The sequence below is a fragment of the Symphalangus syndactylus genome, chromosome 15 (genome assembly GCF_028878055.3).
Source record: "Symphalangus syndactylus isolate Jambi chromosome 15, NHGRI_mSymSyn1-v2.1_pri, whole genome shotgun sequence".
NCBI classification, from domain to species: domain Eukaryota; kingdom Metazoa; phylum Chordata; class Mammalia; order Primates; family Hylobatidae; genus Symphalangus; species Symphalangus syndactylus.
The window spans coordinates 79,605,791-79,627,768 of record NC_072437.2 but is presented as its reverse complement, the minus strand read 5'-3'; the positions used below and the strand labels follow the sequence as shown (position 1 = coordinate 79,627,768).

Below are 21,978 nucleotides of genomic sequence, written 5' to 3'. Positions count from 1 at the left end.
GCTTATATATCATGTATATATGTGTGTGTATGCACAGTCACGCATCACCTAATGGGGACACATTCTCAGATATGCATTGCTAGGTGATTTTTTTCGCTGTGTGAACATCACAGTGTACTGACACAAACCTAGATGGGATAGCCTACTACACACCTAGGCTATATGATATAGCCTGTTGCTTCTAGGCTACAAACCTGTATAACATGTTAGTGTACTGAATGCTGTAGGCAATTGTAATAAAATGGTATTTGTGTATCCAAACATATCTAAACAGAGAAAAGGTACAGTAAAGATATAAAAGATATCTATAGTAAAAATATAAAATATATAATATATTACAAATAATATATTATATATTATGTATTATATAAATTATTACATTATTAAAATTATAAATTATTTTATATTTATATTAAATATTAAATAATATAATTTATATAATTATTAAATGATAATTATATAAATATATTTATATTATTTAGTTACAAATTATATATAAAAGATTATATATAAATTATATATTATAATATATGTATATCTATATTTTATATATATAAATATTTTTTTGAGACAGCATCTCGCTCTGTCACCCAGGCTGGAGTGCAGTGGCGCCATCTCAGGTCACTGCAACCTCTGCCTCCCGGGTTCAGGCGATTCTCCTGCCTCAGCCTCCCGAGTAGCTGGGATTACAGGCATGTGCCACCACGTCCAGCTAATTTTTATATTTTTGGTAGAGACGGTTTCACTCTGTTGGCCAGGCTGGTCTCAAACTCTTGGCCTCAAGTGATACGCCTGCCTGGGCCTCCCAAAGTGCTGGGATTACAGGCTAAAGGTACATCTGTATAGGACACTTAATTCATGAATGGAGCTTATGGGACTGGAAGTTGCCTTGGGTGAGTCAGTGAGTGAATGGCGAGTGAATGTGAAGGCCTAGGGCATTACTTTGCACTACTGTAGACGTTATAAACACTGTACACAGTCTACGTTGAATTTATTAAAATATTTTTCTTTCTTCAATAATAAGCTAATAAGCTTACTGAAACATTTTTACTTTGTAAACTTCTTTTAACTTTTTGACTCTTTTGTACTAACACTTAGATTAAAACACAGACATATACAAACACTTTTTCTTTCTTTATATCCTTAATCCATAAGCATTTTTCTATTAAAATTTTGTTTTTAACTTTTTTACTTTTTAAACTTTTTTAAAAAAACCTAAACCACAAAACACATTAACCTAGGCCTACACAGTTTCAGGATCATCTGTATCACTGACTTCCACCTCCACATTTTGTCCCACTGGAAGGTCTTCAGAACAAAAACATGCATGAAGATGTCATCTCCTATGATAACAATGCCTCCTGAAGGACCTGCCTGAGGCTGTTTTATAGTTAACTTTTTTTTCTTTCAATAAGTAGAAGGAGTACACTCTAATATAATGATAAAAAGTGTAGATCCGGGCACAGTGGCTCACGCCTGTAATCCCAGCACTTTGGGAGGCCAAGACAGGCGGATTGCTTGAGATCAGAAGTTGGAGACCAGCCTGGCAAACATGGTGAAACCCCGTCTCTACTAAAAATACAAAAATTAGCAGGGCATGGTGGCGCACACTTGTAGTCCCAGCTACTCAGGAGGCGGAGGCAGGAGGATTGCTTGAACCCAGGAGGCAGAGGTTGCAGTGAGTCGAGATCATGCCATTGTATTCCAGCCTGGACAGCAGAGCAAGACTGTCTCAAAAAAAAAAAAAAAAAAAAGTCTACATAGTGCAGGAAATATATAAAGCAATCAGTAACATATTCATTTACTGTCATTATTAAGTATTATGTATTGTATGTAATTGTGTGTGTTATATGGTACTTTCATGTGACTGGCAGCAGAGTAGGTTTGTTTACACCACAAACATGAGAGTAATGTGTTGTACTACAATGTTGTGATGGCTATGAGGTAACTAGGCGACAGGAAGTTTTCAGCTCCATTATAATCTTGTGGGACCACGGATATCTCTATGGTCATATATGTGATCCACTGTTAATCTGAAACACTGTTATAAAGCACATGACTGCATGTGTGTGTATATACACACACACATTCATATATATTTATGTATATTGGGGAACATGTATTTCTCACCATGGGGAGCAGTCAAAAAAAGCTTGAAACAAATTAAACAAGATCTCAGATTGCTTTCATTTGTGGCCTTCCCGTGGGAGAGAAGCTATGCGGAGAGCATACTGTACCTGACTCACTGTTCTTGTGCTGCCTTTTATTCGATAAGTCAGTATCGCTCCCCTAAGAAAGGCTAGTGCTCCAATGCCCACATTCATCCAAAATGTCATTGCCAGAAGTAGACCCAACTCCAAGGGTGTGAAAGTGTTTCAAATGGGGCTAATAACAAACTCATGGGGTTGGTATGAGGATTCAATGTAGATATAGTACCTCAAACTAAGAAGTGTTATACACTGCTGTGTCACTATATGTTTGCCTGTATTCTCTTTCTCTCTTTTTTAAATAGAGATGAGGCCTCGCTATGTTGCCCGGGCTGGTCTCAAACTACTCCCGGGCTCAAGCAATCCTCCTCCCTTGGCCTCCCAAACTGCAGGGATTACAGGTGTGAGCCACCAAGCCCAGCTTTGTAGTCTCTCATTCTTGTGGCTGGTATCACCATCCCATGCTTGCTTTGGGATAAGCTCCATTATGTTACCAACCATACCACCAACTGTTACATTCTGTGACCGTACTGGTGGTGGCACAAGAACTAATGGAGACAAACACCAAGGCCACAGTAGGACAGGAAAGATGGGGTTCAGATCTTTGGATTGCTTGGATGATTCTTGATTTCCACATCAGAAAAATCTATTGTATTTAGATTTCCTGGTGAAAATTCTAACTTGCTAGTACTGTAACCCATTAGCTGCCAAGAGTTATGGCTATGTAAACACACTGCTACTTTTTAAAGAATTAGGATATATAATACAATTAGCATTTTAAAATAAAAGTAATTTAATATGATGATCCAGCTAGCCCTTCAGAATCAGGCAGTGCCTCAGGGTCATGATGTAGATGGCTCACGCCTGTAATCCCAGCACTTTGGGAGGCTAAGACAGGCGGATCACGAGGTCAGGGGTTCGAGACCAGCCTGGCCAATATGGTGAAAACCTGTCTCTACTAAAATTAAAAAATTAGCCAGGTGTGTTGGTGCGTGCCTGTAGTCCTAGCTACTTGGGAGGCTGAGGCAGGAGAATCCCTTGAACCTGGGAGGCGGAGGTTGCAGTGAGCCGAGATCACGCCACTGTACTCCTAGCCTGGGCAACAGAGTGAGACTCCATTTCAAAAAAAAAAAAGTATTGGTTAGTAGTGACCTGCTTTTAAAGGGTGTGGATAACCAACTTATTTGGGGTTTAAATTCTGGTTCATTTATTTCCTAATTCGGTTAGGACTCTGCATATTTTGCCTTTACATATGATCAATTGCATTCAAGCTATAGGTGAAAGAGACCTCAAGGTGATCTGGTCCTCTGATCTGATGCTTAAATTACTTCTGATTTATTCAACAAATAGATAATGTGCACATACCACACGCTAAGCACTATTCCGTGCATTGGGATAGCATCATGAAAAAAATCCTTTCCCTCATAGAGTTCACATTCTCAAAGGTCAACAACCGTCAAGTGTTGGTAACCTCTGTTTGAATCTCTCTATCAAAGGAGATCTCATTTTATGAGATAATCCAGTGCATCTTTAGATACCAGTTTTTCTGTCCATTTCACTCGCTTGTCTCATTTAGAACTAATGCAAGCCCACTTCTCCATGACAGTCCCTCAGATATCTGAAGGCAGTTCTTATGTCCAACCTCATTTCCCACCTCTACCCCCAATCCCTGTCCCTGGATGTTCTCTTTTCCAAGCTAAGAATCCTCCAGTCCCTCAAGCATTCCTTCCGGGTCAGCTTCTTGCCCCACTTTCCTCTGAAGGTGATAAGATTGTGTATGTTGTTCTTAAGAGTGCCTTGTTAGACCTAGTGGTAAACTACTGGATTATTGTTTCTCAGTGCCAGATACACTCCTGACACTCTGCTCAGTGATGCTGGCATTGGGCTCTGCAATCGGCACTGCTGCTTTGCCAGTTGCTTTCCTGCAGAAGAAAAGAGGACTTGCTCTTTCTGTTTTGCTCACTGTTGCTGCCAGTATCTCAGGGGCACTGGTTCTCAACCTGGCAGAGGCAGCTGGCTTCATTCTCCGGCTTCTTCCTCTGGCATTCCTAGAACCACCATCGGAAGAGCGCCCCCTTCTCAGAGGTCTGAATCCCAATTCTGTGGGGCTCCTTTTCTAAGTACCTAAGGATCTTTCTGGATAACTTCATCTTCTCCAAAGGCTTCAGCCCATTTGGCAATGACTCTCAGATCTGTATTTCCCTCCCGTACCTCTCTCCAACATGATGTATCCCATAGACAGTCACCTTGAAACCACGATGGCTGAGTCTGAACTTAAATTTCATGCTTCCCTCTTCAGTTATCAGAAACCTGGGATTTGTTATGTTTCTTCTCTCCTCCTCATCCATCCAGAACCAATCTCAAGTACAGGCCATTTACACCTGAGTATTTCTGAGATCTGTTCCCTCCTTTCCATTTCCACAAAAACTGCACTAAAGAAGTCCCTTGCTATTTCTCACCCAAACTTCTTTCATAACCTCTAACTGATCTCCCTGTCTTCTGCTCTCTTCACGTCAATCCCACCAACAGAAGTCACGGATTTGGCCAGGGATCAAACCTCATTGCTTAGTTCCGCCCTTGCCTACTCCAGTTCCACCTTCTATCTCTCCCTTATGTTTCAGCAACAGCATGTTTTACCCTCCATGCTGCTTGCCTGTCTTTGCTTGCACTGTCCTCTCCGCCTTTCTCACACACATACTTCACCTGGCTAACTGATGTAAGATTTGACTTAATGTCCCCTATCCAGGAAGGTGCCCCTGAACTTTCTTTACCTCTGCCCTTCCTTTGTCCTCCCCTATACTTGATGGCATATTTTTTATCACTGCACGTTAACACTCTGTGTTACAATACTCTTTCTTCCTCACCAGACAGTGATTTTAAAGGGCTATTCACAGATCATTACCACTAGAGACAACACTTGTCATGCACTGGGCTTTTAACGAGTGGTTTTTTGGGGGAGGTGAACTTTAAGGAATGATTACTATAAACGTAAACCAAATTATGTTCTTACAATCAAGAATTTCAAGAATTCCTTCACTAGATGCAAGACTACTCAGCAATAAGAAGAAATACACACAATTTAGATGAATCTCCAGGGAATTATTCTAGAGTGAAAAAAAATCACATACTGTATGATTCCATTAATGTAATATTCTTGAAATGATAAAAGTATAGAAGTGGTTGCCTGGGGTTAAGAAGTGTGTGAGGGCAAGAGGGAAGTAGGTGTGCCTATAAAAGGGAAACATGAGGGATCTGTATTACGGGTCCTTGTGGCGATAGAACTGTTCAGCATTGTGACCTTATGCATCTCAATGTCCTGGTTGTGATACTGTACTACAGGTTTGCAAGATGTTACCTTTGGGGGGGGGGGGAGGGAAATGGGTAAAGGGTACACGAGCTCTCTCTGTATTTTTTTTTTTTCTTGAGACGGAGTCTCGCCTATTTTTTACGACTGCATGTGAATCTACAACTATCTCAAAATTAAAAGTTTAATTTTAAAAAAGATTTCCCACCAGAAACAACGTAGACTTCACACTTTCTTCAAATGCATTCTTTTTATTTGAGAAGGATGATCTCAAGCCAGTGCCCTTTGGGAAAGATGTCTTTCACCATCATGTACATCAGGATCAACCATTACTTTCAGCAAAGTACAAAAATACACACATCAGTGACTTCCGTACAATAAATACATAATCATGCATCCCACAATAAAAGGCACCGAAAACTGGTCACTTAGTAGTCATAAAAATTACTAGCTACATTAACAAAGCCACCCAAATTATCTGTACAAGGAAATGTAACAATATATTCCAAAGGTGAAAACACATAAAACATCTTTAAAATAGTAGGCAATAAATATCTCAATTGTATATATTTTAAAAATTATGCCATTGTAAACAGCATGTAAACAAACAAAACTCACGTTGTCTTACCATTATTAAAAGTAATTAGACCAAAGTTATAACCTCTGCTCTGTCAGGTATATTTCACTGGCAAGTGTGCTAAGCAGTTAAAAGTTTCACTCTTTTCTGCAGCAAACAGAGCCCACTGTGTAATAAATAGATAGATATTATCTGCATCTTTCAGACACAAGTGCTTAGTTTCAAAACAGACTACCAAAATGTAGTAAATTCCTAACTATAAATAATACAGCAAGGCTAAATTTAAAATACCTTTTCCAATGTAAGGGACAAAAGGAACTATACTCTTGTGTTTTCTACATGGTGATAAACAAGAGGCAAATGATTTCTGGTTATCTTTATTGAAAGATAAAATGAATGTGCTGAATGTCAGGGTAAAGTGTCCAATCTTTTGAGCCTCCTCCTTTTGTGGACCTTGTACAAAGTCGTACAAAGAGTAAAGCTGTATCACACTAAGAATTTTCTTTTGCTAGAGAACATAGAAATGGATGATACTTAATATTGATGGGAAACAATGACTTCAAAATAAGCCTATCAAACTGTGAATATACATACAAGTCGGGTTTTTTCCATACTTACTGACAATAAAGATACAGTTTTTTCCTTCTCATGAAGGAACCCTATTGTCTAACCATCCATAAATATCTAGAGAATTTTTTATAATTAAAAATATTTTTGTTTCACCTATATATTAGTGCCTCATGGCACACAAGTACTAGTAATATTTACTATATGCTTAGATACGTATGCTATCTGTTAAATATTATTACCGCCTACTCCTCATTCAAAATAATCAAGGAAACATCAACCCACATCTTCAAATGGAGCCTCTGAAGTATACCAGAAAGCATTAATTTTTCCCTTCTACTGTGGGTTTACCATGCACAGCTCTTACATATTTTGGTGTGTGTGTCATCAAAAGGCATATATGCCTTCCTAAAATAAACTTTAAATGTGAGTTCACATTCTACAGATCAATCAGTCACTGGGATCACATGTATGGCCGTGGAAATAGGATTGATGAAATATGTACTTGACAAAACAGTCAAAATTATTGGTGGCTGACACAAAAATATAAAAATTGTGCACATAAAAATGGGATTACCTCTTTATGATAAAATAATTTGGTTAGTTTTTTTGGGTGGAAGGAGACTCCTCTCTGAAGTAACCTGAAAAACACTTGGTTTATAAAAGTCCTCCTAATACCTTAAACAGACTGTGGAAAAATAACTGTGAAAACAAACTTGGACTCTACCAGATGGGAGCTTTGTCTTATTTTATTTGTATCCCCAGAATCTAATTGAGTGCCAAGTATAGAGCAGGTAGAAAATCTAACAAGTGAATGAAGGAACAGGGCATTTCAGTTAATTACAAATATTTTGATTTTTTTTTTTTTTGAGACAGAGTCTCACTCTATTCTCCAGGCTGGAGTGCAGTGGTGCAATCTCGGCTCACTGCAACCTCCGCCTCCTGGGTTCAAGCGATTCGCCTGCCTCAGCCTCCCAAGTAGCTGGGATTACAGGTGTGCATCACCATGCCTGGCTAGTTTTTGTATTTTTAGCAGAGAGAGGTTTCACCATGTTGATTTGTCTCGAACTCCTGACCTCAGGTAATCCACCCGCTTCGGCCTCCCAAAGTGCTGGGATTACAGGTGTGAGCCACCACACCTGGCCCTGATATTTAATTTTAGAAATTATTAACTTGGAAAAGCTTTCTGTGTCAGCCTTTATGAGTATTTGGCGATATGGTAGAAAGGCTTTATCTAATCCCAAAGAAAAACAGGCCCATAGGTAATAGTTTTTATTTTTAGTCTTTATATTCTATAGAGGGTGATAATAGTCTTAAGCCTTCTTACGTTTACATAAAAATAATTAACTCTAAATAACCTGAAATCACACAAACTCAGTCTATTTCCCCCCAGCTGAATATTATTTAAAAATTCCACCATCACTATTGCTTTTGATTCTTTCTGAAGTCTCATTATTGTCTGTAGGTAATCAGTATATGTATTTATGTGGACTGTATACACTAAATGTCTATAAAAGAGAAAGATAATCTTAGGGCATATTTACGAATTACAAATAAGAGTTTGGCGGTTATGTGAAAATGTTAGAAGCCTCATTTTGAGAAACAAGAATTCTGATTTGGCCAATATTTCTGACTTACAGCTAACAGATGATTATTTTTCACAAAACAACTGCTCTTCCTTGCTGTTTATCTTCTGTTGGTTTGCCCAGAGTGCACACATGCTCATGAATGCACACTTACCTCATGTGGACTTTCATGTGGAATTCTAAGCCTTTGTTTGTGAAAGTACACAAATATAGAGAAGTTTGGGTTTTATATTACCTTCATTCAAAAATATTTATCAAAGTCCTATTATGTGTAGCTAGACACTGAGAATACAAAGGGGAAGAGAGAAATTCAGTGGAAGAGACAGGTTGTGTGTGTGTGTGTAATTGAAATGTTATGTTATTTTAACAGAAAAAGTTTCAATATACCATAGGCATGGAGGAAATACCTGCCTAGGGAAGTCAGGTAGGGCTTCACAGAAAGTTAAATTTGAACTGAGTCTTGAACATGTTCATCTATGGCATGTGATTATGCCAAGGCACTAAGTCATAAGTAATTCCAAATTCCTGGATTACAAAAGTCAACAGAGGAAAGGTTGGTGAGGATACTAAAAAGGAAGAAAGAGGCCAGGTCATAGACACTAACTCATCTTGCTTAGGAGTTAGTTTGCTATTCTGTAATTTACAGAAAAAAGGGCCTACTTAAGAACTTTTAGCAAATTTGTTTTAGAGAGACCACTCTGGTGGGAAAGAGTGAAAGTAGAAAAACCAGTTGATGAAAAAAAAAAAAAAAACCTACGGCAAAAGCACAGGAGTGAAAAATGGTGAGGGTTTGTATGACGAAGGCCTGAAAGGCAGCAATGAAATCAACACTTTACTGCAACTAATGAGAAACATAGCATAAAATGAGAATTCAACTTTTGACATAATCAAAAAATGAAATATGCAACTGCATACTGAAAAAAATTGATGCAGAAAATGCTTTTGCTTACAAAATCCAAAGCCAAGATTAAGATTAAGCATTTGTGTTATTCCATACTTTGGTTTATGAGTTTCTTGGGAGAAGAACCTAATTTGCATACCGTTGCTATGAAAACTGTGTCATCTTTCAAAAGCTTTCTGAAAGCTTTTCAAGTAAAAGGAGAGAAAACAAAAGAACTGTTCAAGTTTGCAATTCTCTCATCCTCATAATTATGTATATTTTTTTAAAATGCTGCACAATTATAATCTGTAAACAGAGCATGTTCTAATTAAAATTATAATTAATTTCAGTTATACTAAGGTCACCTGTATGTCAGGTCATTATGGGAAGCAAATTCCCAGAAAAACAATTTCTTCCAGTCACTGTACCAAATCATTCTGGATTAATCATTTAGAGATCTATTATCATGAAAATTAACTTGTGTCATTAAGACAAGTCAAAATTCCATGGTGACGAACTCCAATCTTTTCCCTCTATCATATGGCATTCCAACATTTTTGGGGCAGTGAGGTGCAAAAGGAGCTCCAAATTATTATATTATACTATAATAAATACCAGATTTAGCAAAGAAATCTTTAGGTCAAGAATCAGATAGTGACAGAATTCAAATGTCATGTAAAAATCACTGACTCTCATGTATAACTAATATAATGATTTTAACTAGGTTATTCTACTTTCTCCCATCCAAGTACTAACCAGGCCCGACCCTGCTTAGCTTCCGAGATCAGACGAGATCGGGCGCGTTCAGGGTGGTATGGCCGTAGGTTATTCTACTTTCTAATTTAATTCCCTTAATCATACCCAGAGTTCCATTAATTAATAAAGACAATCTCTAGTTAGTTTCTTTATGGGAAGTTTTGAAACTACTTTGCATGAAAGAATACCATTCCACAGTCAGAGAATGCAGTCAGTGATCCATGCTCTGGATTAAACATTCAGAACTCAGTACAGAGAAAGGAACATTACATACTCCATCTTTTTAACTACTAGTTTAAAGAGACATTTTCCTCTTTGGGGAGCTAAACTAAGAAAAGATATGAAGGACTTAACTTTAAAAAATATATATTCACATCTATAAAATTGTTGTTTGGCTTAAGTATTGAAAAAATGAAACTATTCAAAATTTTTGAAGATTTTAGAAGCGAGTTTTGGCCTATCCTAAAATGAATAATATGAACTGTAATATAACAGATGAAAATACCCATAATCTACTCTGGTACAAATGCTACTAATTTTAACTTTACTTTCATTTTTAAATTGAACATCAGGGATATCAATTTGAACTTCTAATTTCTAACCTCACTGTCTGGGAAGTCTATCTTTATATCTAAAACGACCGTGGGAAAGAAATTGTAAAATTAGGTATGATTCATACTTATATAATTCCTTTAGTAAAAGAAACGTTACCAAGTACTAACAACTGATAATACTGTGTGCCATTTCTAACTGGGGACACCAAGTCACCAAAACATAACTTGTAGAAAGGACACAATGAGCCAATGCCAAAGTCAGTTACAGAACTTGATAAATCTAAACCATATTCCCATCTCTAGGTATTGTGAATTTCAATAATTGTTTTGTTGTTTCAGTGAAAGGAAAAAATCCATTTAGCAATTATCATTGCTAATACTTAGCAAGTTTAAGAAAGGCTTAGCAAGTTTAAGAAAATCTCCTTGGTCTGCAGGGTATGGTCTGATCCACATTTACTGGTGTTTTTCTATAGGAACCAGCTAAGTGTGTCTGACTAGTTCTCCAGACATCAATCACTGAGATGAGAAAGCACAGATATTTGCCCCATATCATAAACCCTTGTGTGGACTCCATCAAATATCTTGAATGATTAGGTCATCTGAACTACCTTCTTACTGACTTCTAAATTTCAACAGTAGGATGTGCTCCCTGAATTCACTAGTTAAGCTAAGATCTAGATACAGTCTCGGACTTTATCAAAGTGATATTTTTTGTTTTGTGGGGGTGTGCTCAGCACACTATATAGCTCACGTGTACTTTGTGTTTCTACCATATAAGGTGAAAGAAATCTATGTTCAAACTATTTGTTCCCAAATCTTTGCCAAATAACCAACTCAAGTTCCTTCTTCCTATAATTTCCATGTAATTTCTCTCACCGGTTTTCTTTTTTTCCCCACCTCCAATAACCACTTGTGCAACAGTAAAATTAATATAAAACTCTTTGCCTTTAAAATTGTAGTAAATTAATTATTGGTCTCCTATGAGTTCTTAAATAATACACAATACATCAACTGCTAACACTGTAACATAGAAGAAAACAGTTAAAGTTAGGGCTTATTAAAGCAATTTTCTTTGGTAAACCCCTGCTTCACATTAAGTCAAAACAGTTTTTTCTTCTTCCTTGAAAACATGTGTTTTATTCTGTGTGGTATATTGTGCCATTATGTTTTAAATTTTTAGTTTTTTAAACAGTTAAATTGAGAGTAATTTTAAATAGAAATAATTCAAACAATTAAAATCTCACTGACTTGACAGAAACAAACAATTATCCATAATAGTTACTATCCCAGAACCAAATGCAAACATATGTTAAAAATATCCACCCTGGAACCAAGAACTGCTAGATATGTGAAGGGGTTCAAAATTCTTCTTTTTTTCCCCCGAGACAGAGTCTCGCTCTGTCGCCCATGCTGGAGTGCAGTGGCGAGATCTTGGCTCACTGCAACCTCCACCTCCTGGGTTAAAGCAATTCTCCTGCCTCAGCCTCCTGAGTAGCTGGGATTACAGGCACCCACCACCACGCCTGGCTAATTTTTGTATTATGTTGGCCATGCTGGTCTCGAACTCCTGACCTCAGGTGATCTACCTCCCTCGGCTTTCCAAAGTGCTGGGATTACAGGCCTGAGCCACAGTGCTCAGCCATGGTTCAAGATTCCTAACGTTCATTTGAATGTCATATTGGCAGTACAATCACTGAGATCTCTCTTCAACTAAAACAGAGAATTGGCTACAGAAAATAAGTTGTGACATGAAGATAAAATACATATTGGCAAAATATAACACACCGAATCCCTTGGCTACATTAAATCCTTAATATTGGTGATTTCATTTTGGCTTTATATTTTTAAAAAATATTTATTTTAAACATGAAACTTATTTTTTTAACAGAGTGTCTATTACTATTCTGCTATTACAGTAAAGAATACAGTTTTTTAAAAGGAAAATAGTTGGGCATCTGTTTGACAGAAATGAGTACTTCAAGTACATAAGTAAATCATCAACAGAACTACACACTCTAAGCAACAGCAGTAAAAAGGAAAAGAGCTAGAATATGTATTTCATATAAAGCTTAAATTTCCCAACATAATAAATAAATGCACTGATTTATACAACTTGTGGAAACCTTCTTTTGATGATTACAAGTAATACTGTCTGTTACTGACTTTGCTGATACCAGCACTGCCTCACATAGAGAAATTCAAAGGTAAAATTCTTGCTCCTAATGCCACAAAATATACAAAGCTTTTATATTTGTTATTAAATATTTTGTCTCCCAAAAATCCTGCAAACTAAAATACATCTTGGCAGTTTGAATAGCCAGCATAATTATTTTGATATAAAAAGATAAGAAAAATTTTAATATGAAAATTAATAACAGCAAAAGGAGAAACCTGTTGTATAAATAGATATTTTAACATAAAAGTGAGATTTATCTCACTTAAGAGGAAGAAAAACATTCGATACAACTTACTCGAAGATTTGAAAATAATTATATTTTCCCAGCTCTAGATAAATATATTACTTGAATTTACTAGTCTTCTTCAATATACAATATATAACTCACAAAACTGGGAATGTCACAATACCAAAACCTTTCACAGCACTAGTTACCAGTTACCAGAACTGTAAGAAATATTTAGCTACATATCAGCTTAATACTTGGTATACAGAAATAGATATGGCTAAGCTGTGGGAAACAATAGTGCAATCAAACATTAAGGACAACAAAACATATTCTTTTTCCTTTTTAGTTTGTATATATAACTGCATTACCCTACCTTAATGGCATTATCAACTGAGTATGAAACTTCTTTATTTTAATGCATTTTAAAAGTAACCCTTTTTTTAGGTTTGGTTAATTCACTTTTGAAATGCAGTTCCTATGGAATACCCAGACTATTTATAAAATCCTATGTAATGAGTAACTTGTAGCTAAAATGAAATATTTTATGTGAAGTTTTTAATAACTTTTAAGTAGTAGCTTGGTTTTCATTTTTCCAACTAAAACTTGGAAGTGTATAAAAAACTAAGAGAGTATATAAATAATGTAAATAGAATATCTTAGTTACATGGAGGGAATTAATCTGTTTGCCTATATTATGTAATATGAAGTTTATCATGAACAGAGTTTAACAGTCTCAGTCTGAGTTACTCTGTTAAACTTCTTTTCCTAAAAATATCAGAAATAATTATACAAACAGGTGCAGTCCAGCTGTCTTTGATCTCTCTGTTCTCCACAATGATAAAACTTTATAGTTTTTCTTCTAACATAAATGTCTCCAAACAAAACTTGGAAAGAAATAATAAAGAGAAAATAAGATAAGAAAAAATTAATGCTTTGTGTATTATAAAAACCAATAATCATCACGTTTTAAAAGTTGCAGTTACTTCTTTAGGAAGGCCTCCTATTACAAAGGCATCATATTACTGACTTTGGACACAGAGATTGCTACACAAAAGTCAATCAGGGGATGCCATAGAAGAGAAAAGCCCCAGACGTCATGGCACTGGGGCAGGCAGTGAGAGGAGAGAAACCCATGGCAACCAAGTGCTGTGGGGACTGCTCTGGGAGGCTATTCTATTGGCTAACAATTACTAGTGGAGGAGTTTTCACTCTCACTCCTCATTTCGGCTGATCTAAAGAATTTGGTGTTTTAAAACTGCCACTTGTATTATCAAACTTCAAACCCACTCTTACCCAACTTACATCTGAGAGACGTAGGATGAGTTAATTGGAGTGGGGCGTAGAGGGGGCAGACAGGAGAGATCCTAAATGTCAAGGTCGAGAGATGCATTGTTTTTACAGTTTAATTAAGGGCTATATCCTTAAAGAATTCATATCCATAGAGCATGAAAGTCCATTATGTTGACAGTCCAGTTGGATATAAAAGATATTTTACTTTAGAAGTGCTGTATAGTGGCAGCCCCTATAACTTTCTAAGTCATAGCTCTGCATGAATATTTTCTTCCTTGATTCCTTTTAAAAATAAGTTCCATGAAGACAAAAATATTGTCCTCTTTATTAATAAAAATTAACTAAAGCATCTCTAGGCAATTGTGTTTTGGTACATTATATCAATAGGTAAAAGTTATTAAGAGAAGGATTCCTGACAATAAGTCTTATTGGGAAAAATCTTATTATAGAATTAAGTAAACTGTTATTTGGGGGTCAAGAATATGAAATATTATTTTTCAGGCACTATTTTAAGGAATTATTAACCATGTGAACATCAAGATAAGTGAGCGTAAGGAAAACAGATCTAAATCTAGCAAACCAAGCCTTTTTAGAGGGCTTAAATGAGATTAACTTGTAATCATCTTGGTTCATTCCTTTTCTTTCTTTTTTGCATGACTAATTCATTCAATGTGTGTGTACTGCTATGTGTCCTCATGCATGAGCTATGTCAACAAGGACAATCTACTGATAAGAGAAAATGAAAATATACAAGTTGTAGGAGACTAAACATGGTTTTAACTTATCTCAGTACATATTTTTATGAAACGTTCCCCATGATTAAGTTGTAAACAAATGAACATGCCACATGTCAACAAACTGAGCAAATGTGGATTGTTAGTGACTTAGAGGTGGAGGGAGGGCTAGAGAGAGGCCAGCTGTGTTGGTCCGCCAATCTCCTGTGTCCCACATTGGCTACCAAAATACAACCACTGGGTAGGTAGGGCTCATCTAGAACCAGAATTAGGAATAAGGATTGAGAAGAAAACTCAGCAAAGGTGATGAATGAGTTTCAGCTCATTGCTGGAATTAGCTGAAGAATGAATAGGAAACAGTGGATGAAGGAACAAGCTATTCCGGGGACCTTTTGAAGCCCTCGGACCTCACATCCCTAATAGCTAAGGAAGGATAAAATGGATGTAGGCCAGTGCTAATCATTTGAGAAATTTTGCTAAAGGAAGATTTTGATTCTGTAGATCTGAAGTGGACCTGAAATTCTGCATTTCTGTAAGCTCCCAGGTAATATTGATGCTGCTGGCCCATGGATCACATTTTGAGTAGCAATGATCTACACCAGTGCTGTCCAATAGAATTTTTGCAGTGATGGAAATTTTCTACATCTGTACTGTCCACTATGGTTACTGAACACTTGAAATGTAGTTAGTGCAACTGAGAAATGGAATTTCTAATTAAATTAATTTTTTTAAAGAGTAGGGGTCTTGCCCTGCTGCCCAGGCTGGAGGGCAGTAGCATGATCATGGCTCACTGCAGCCTTGAACTCCTGGTCTCAAGCAATCCTCCCACCTCAGCCTTCAGAGTAGCAGGGACTACAGGCACATGCCACCATGCCTAGCTAGTTAAAAAAAAGTTTTTTCAGAGACAGGGTCTCACTATGTTGCCGAGGCTGGTCTCAAACTCCTGGCCTCAAGCCATCCTCCCTCCTCAGCCTCCTGAGTCACCGGAATTACAGGCTTGTGCCATTGTGCCTGGCTTAATTAAATTACATTTAAATTTAGCCACATGTAGCTACAATATCGGACAGGATAGATCTAGACATTCATGGGTCATTTCTTGTCGGCAAGAACAATATGTATCACAGTCCTAAATGATCTAATCCATCAATTCATTTAGATTATCTAGCAAGTATCCTTTTACAGAATGCAAACTGTAAAATTAGTGTCTTTAAATTGTTTTCTTCCTAACACTTAGTTAAATGACCCACCATGTATGCTTAAGCAAGAAATGAAAGGGGTCATTTTGTAGTGGGTTAATTGATGGGGAAAGGAAAGTAGAAGGCAGTGAGAATTTCAGCAACCATGATTATATTGGACATTGGGAAAATGAAGAGCCAGAATGTAGGAAAGAAACTCAGAAAGGGAGGTGAAGAGACACTAAAGAGAAATATTGCATACTCAGGAATTTTATTTAGGTCTGATTCTGTCCCTTTCCTCCTTTAAAAGCAAGTTCTTCCTCAGGAAATGGAACTGAAAGGAAATAAATTCTGGCTGATGGCCTCCCCTTCCCTGCCCTCCCACCAGCCCCGATCCTCCAGGTGAGGAAGAGCCTATCAGGGAGAAGAGGTGACAATTCCAGCTATTACAGTCATTGCAGTCAGGTGCAGGTGGGAACTTCTCACCCCAGCTCATGCATGGATCAAAGCACAGAGGCCCCATCCCACTCCCCAAAGCTGTGATCCGATCCCATGGAGAAGCCCTTCCCTACTTTTTATTTTTTTTTTGGTAACCACATCTGCTATAAGAAGAGGAATTATTTACGATACTGACAAGAGCCTAAGGAGGCTCTGAAGACCCCCTCCTGGAAACAGGTGTCAGTGAAGTCATTTGGGCCTTGCACAGCCATGCATAGACAAAGCATACAGAGAAAATTGCTCTCATTTAACAAAAAGTATATCCAAATTGTCATTTTGTAGAATTTCCCTCATCCAAAGCCATTTGCAGGAAAATTCTAGCTAATTAAGGATTCCATTAAGAGACTCAGGCTCTACCAACCGAGCTAGCCAGAAATGCACTGTAGGATCCCATTAACTGAGACTTTACAGCATATACAAAAGATGTTACCTACCAGTGAAAAGATCACCAAACAAACAAACAAACAAAAATTCAATCCTTCACATCACACTCTTAAATTTGGGACACATCATAGCTAGACTCTTTTCTATTAGCAAAGGGGGATGGGGGGTGAAAATCAATATACATATTTATATTAATACATTATTTATGCTAGAGTTCTTCCCCTTCTTTCCCTCATATTTCCTTTTTTTAGTAGAGATGGACAGAGATCTGTAATGTCAGAGAGTTCTGGGAACCTGGCACCTACTGTTTGGTTGCACAGGAAAGTGTTCACAGGAGCAGGACTGCACTTAGGTGGGACTATCAGAGGGACTGAAAAAGGAGACCTCTGACTTCATAAGTGCAGATACAATCAGAATAATTGAGTAATTCATGACTATTTTTTTTTTTTGAGATGGAGTCTTGCTCTGTCACCCAGGCTAGAGTACAGTGGTGTGATCTCAGCTCACTGCAACCTCCATCTCCTGGGTTCAAGCAATTCTCCTGCCTCAGCCTCCCGAGTAGTTGGGATTACAGGTGCCCGCCAACACACCCGGCTAATTTTTGTAGTTTTAGTAGAGATGAGGTTTCACTACACTGGTCAGGCTGGTCTCGAACTCCTGACCTCAGGTGATCTACTCACCTCAACCTCCCAAAGTGCTGGGATTACAGGTGTGAGCCACAGCACCCTGCCTCACGACTCTTTTTAAACTACTTGATATAACTGTCTTTGGAAAATTTCCATTTATTTACAACTTAGGTAAAATATATAGTCAGACATACTTGATCAGGAATCCCTCAGGGTCATTTATTTTAAAGACACTAAAATTTTGTGATTTTTACTAGTAGTTAAATACCCAAGTTATAAACAAGAGTAAAGTGTCAAACAGTTAAACTCCTTTGATATAATTAAATAATATACCTGACAATAGTTCATTTTAAACGCTCGCCTATTAGTATTTCTCTTTAAACACTGGGGAAATAATTGTCTAGAAAATATCAATGATGCCATATCACAAGATTATATGTATGTAGGTATATATATACACATATAAATGTATATGTGTATGTATGTGTATATACACATATATGTGTATATGTATATATCTGTATGTATATATATCTATTAAGCACCTAGCAGGCTACTTCATAAAAATTGTCACCACTGAGTCAGTACCCTGTTTATTTCTCTTATATACAAATTTTAAAATATTATAATTAATGTTTTGGTATATAATGGCTAAAGAAAGCTTATTTAAGGATATTTTTGTGACTTTTTGATACGTATGCCTTTGGCTTTCAAAGATTTGATCACTGTAATGTTAACTTCTAATAATAAGCTACACTGAAGTACAGTGGTTTAGAAAAAGGAGAATAATATCCACCTGATAAGAATTAAGAATTAAGTGAGATAATAATAATAACAACATAAAGCCCTTAAGAAAAAATTTAAATCTCTTCTGTTCGGAAGTTCGTGTCAGAAGTCACTGTAGAGAGCGGGTGAGTCTGGGTCATCTGTCAGTATATAAATCTCAGTTAGGACCTCAGGGAATTCCTGGATATCAACACTTTACTATATTATAAATTCAAATAGAATATTAAATAATTATTAAATTGAAATTAAAAATTAGAAACAAAATGTGGAAATTTTGGTTTGGAAAGCTGTAACAAGTTTTGTCAGGTAAGGGAGCACGTAATTTTATGAAAATATCCAGAGAATTTTCTTAACGTGCACACCTACTGCTTATCATAGATTGAAATAAAATTGACTTGCATATGATGTATATCATTTGTTGATTATGGCACAGACACACTTTCGCAAAGTCTTAGGTACAGAATATTTATGCAAAATCCCACATTAAAAAACAGAAAAGTGCAGTGCCCTTAGCCAACAAAAATGTACTTTAGTAATAAATTAAATCCCATTAACATTAAAACTGACAAGAAAGCTATTTAAAGTGTTACAATATTAGATGTGACATGCAAGAAAAAGAAAGACATTTCAGGCAGGAACATCGTGCATTAAGATTTGCATTCATTCATAGTATTGGAAAGGTTTTCAACATATTCTTTGACCGCTAAGCACTAGGAGTTGGAGGTGATACCAATCTACATTCAAATCACAACTTAATTTATATTTTAGTCTCCTAACCTATGATTTTAAGAAAATGGCCAATGCCCCCCAGTAATGAAACCCAGGAAGTTTTAACCACATATTGTTATGCAGTTGCACATAGGAACATTCCATCAGACCAGATCTATGGAAAGTAAACATTTTGCAATTCCACCTTTTAGACAATGCAATCGTCTCAGATTCCTCCTACCTTATTACTATTGTGAATATATTTGAACATGTCAGGTTTGCACAAAAAGAAAATGGCTTTGTGGAATGTATTGTTTGGCACAAAAATATTTTCTAATACCTCAAATCAAAATTTCACCCACAGCAAAATATCAAGCCACAGAAATGCTTCAGTGGTGCTTACTTATCTAAGCAGAAAACTACAAGAACAGCCACTTGCTTCCAAGGACTTTGTATTAAGTGGCAATAACTTCTCTTCCAAGGAATAGCACCAATATGATTACACCTCCGACTGTGGAGTGCTCCTTCCAAGCTCTTTAATTCCCTGGAGAATTCGCTTCACATGGCCCACTTTCGGTATCCCCAGGTCCTAAAATAAAAGAACAGGAAAAGGTAGAAAGAATTAAAAATGAAAGAAAAAACGCAGAAAGAAAATTTTAAAAATGAAAGAAAAGGAAAAAAGTTTATTGATAATAGAAAATTGGGGATTAAATATTTAACCAGCAAGAAACATAATTAGCATTCAGTTCATTCATTTTAGTTTATATTCAGTGATTTGGGAAGTGAAAGCTACAAAAAATAAGTTCATAAAACAAAAATAAGCTGACACCAAAGAATTCCCAACTGGTACAAAAAAAAAAAAAAAATCACATTCTACATAAACTCTTAACTGTGACATCCTCATAATTATACACAGTGGCTTTTGACTTCAAAAGTCAAAACCAATTTAGTTTCTTTATTTCTTTCTCTCTTTCTTTTCTTTCTTTCTCTTTTCTTTCTTTCTTTCTTTCCTTTCTTTCTTTCTTTCTGTCTCTCTTTTTCTCTTTCTTTCTTTGCTCTCTCTCCCTCTCTCTCTGTCTCAAAGGCTCTTTTGGGATCTCTGAGAATAAAACGATGCGGGACAGCAGGGCACCCACAATTAGTCCTAAGGCAACATTTCTTGCACTAAAATATTAAATTTAAAAGTGAGAACTAATTCTAGAGAAAGATACCAGTACCTGCTACATAAATTTGGACTGTAAATGCATTTGCAGTTGCATTACAAGTCTTCGATTTGAGAGGAATATTTAATTTAAATAGTCTTTATACTTTGTAATGTATGTGTGTAAAAAATTACTTAAACATAATTATCTGTTGGTTGATGCTTTCCCTCAAAACACTATTGGCTCTTTTCTCTCAAAATTATTATTCTTGCTTCTTAAAGAAACTTCTTCTTATGAGTGCCAAGAATTCAATATTTAACTTTCAGAAATAGATGATGACTGCCAAGTGCGCACAGCAAGTACTTTGCAAATATTTGTTGCAGGAATAAATTAAACCTATCCAAGGGTGAATAACTGCTAGTTATTCACTCTCTGAAAAACTAAAAGAAAGAGTGAAGGCCTCCAAATCCTAGTTTCTTTAAGTGAAAGGCATAGTCAGTTTGCTAATATGTGAAGTCAAACAACTTCTTCAAAAAAAATTGAAATATTTGAAAATTATTAAAAAGATGACTTCCAAAATGGCCTAAAAAAAACAGGGTTATAAAATAAAATAACTTGTCTGAGAACATAAAGCTTCCAAATATCCACCCTGTTTTGTAATTTATTTATTTTTCAACTATTAAATGAAATAGATCAAACTGGTTTAAGTCTTCAGTCATCGTCTCCCTCTTTCTCCCCTTTACCCTTTAAGAGCTCTTGGGGTTCTGTAGCAGTAATGAATCCTTCTGGAAAATACTCTTTCTATAGCCAATGCTATTGCCAAACTTGAGATAATTTCAAGATATTTCATAAATATTTAACTGACTAGAAAAATATTTTCTCCTATGACACAGGGCATCCAAAATTAGTCCTAAGGCAACTATACATTTCTTGAATATGTGCTAAAGTATCAAGCTTAAAAGCAAGGCCAAATCCTAGAGGAATATACCGATGCTTGCTACCCAAATTTGAAATGTACATGCATTTACAGTCACATTTAGAGTTTTTGAGTGGAATATTTAAATATCTTTACACTTTGTGAAAACATAGGTATCCAACTACAAAATATATTTAAATATTAAATATTTTATTTTAGGCCATAAATACATTGTATTCTCAAGACTAAATCTTCTTTGGGGGAGGTAGAATCTATTTAGAATTACTATTTTGGTAAAAAATGAGAAGAATGTTTTCCATAAAATTACATTAACTTCTTAGCTATACTTTTTTTTTAAATTAATTTCATTTAATTTTAAGTTCCAGGATACATGTGCAGGATGTGCAGGTTCGTTACATAGGTAAAAGTGTGCCATGGTAGTTTGCTGCACCTATCAACTCATCACGTAGGTAGTAAGCCCCACAGGCATTAGCTATTTATCCTGATATTCTCCCCTCCTTCTGCCCCCACAACAGGACCCAGTGTATGTTGTTCCCCTCCCTGTGCCTCTGTGTTCTCATTGTTTAGCTCCCACTTATAAGAACATGTGGTGTTTGGTTTTCTGTTCCTGTGTTAGTTTACTGAGGATAATGACTTCCAGCTCCATCCATGTCCCTGCAAAGGACATGATCCAGTTCCTTTTTATGGCTGCATAGTATTCCATGGTGTATATATACACCACATTTTCTTTATCCGGTCTACAATTTTTTTTTTTTTTTGAGACAGAGTCTCACACTGTCACCTGGGCTGGAGTGCAATGGCGTGATCTCGGCTCACTGCAACCTCCGCTTCCCAGGGTCAAATGATTCTCCTGCCTCAGCCT

The 21,978-nt window shown here is 36.5% G+C and overlaps 1 protein-coding gene across 4 annotated transcripts in view; it reads right to left on the bottom strand.

The window, feature by feature from the left end:
* Window positions 1–5,742: 5,742 nt before the first annotated feature.
* The window catches only part of DGKH (diacylglycerol kinase eta), a 202,477-nt gene continuing 186,241 nt past the window's right edge, over window positions 5,743–21,978 (bottom strand). For all 4 annotated transcript variants that reach the window (XM_055245347.2, XM_063619041.1, XM_063619042.1 and 1 more), the window contains one exon: window positions 5,743–19,626. In XM_055245347.2, the coding sequence (XP_055101322.1) occupies window positions 19,537–19,626 (90 nt within the window). In that variant the 3' untranslated portion in view covers window positions 5,743–19,536. The remainder of the gene's footprint in view (window positions 19,627–21,978) is intronic.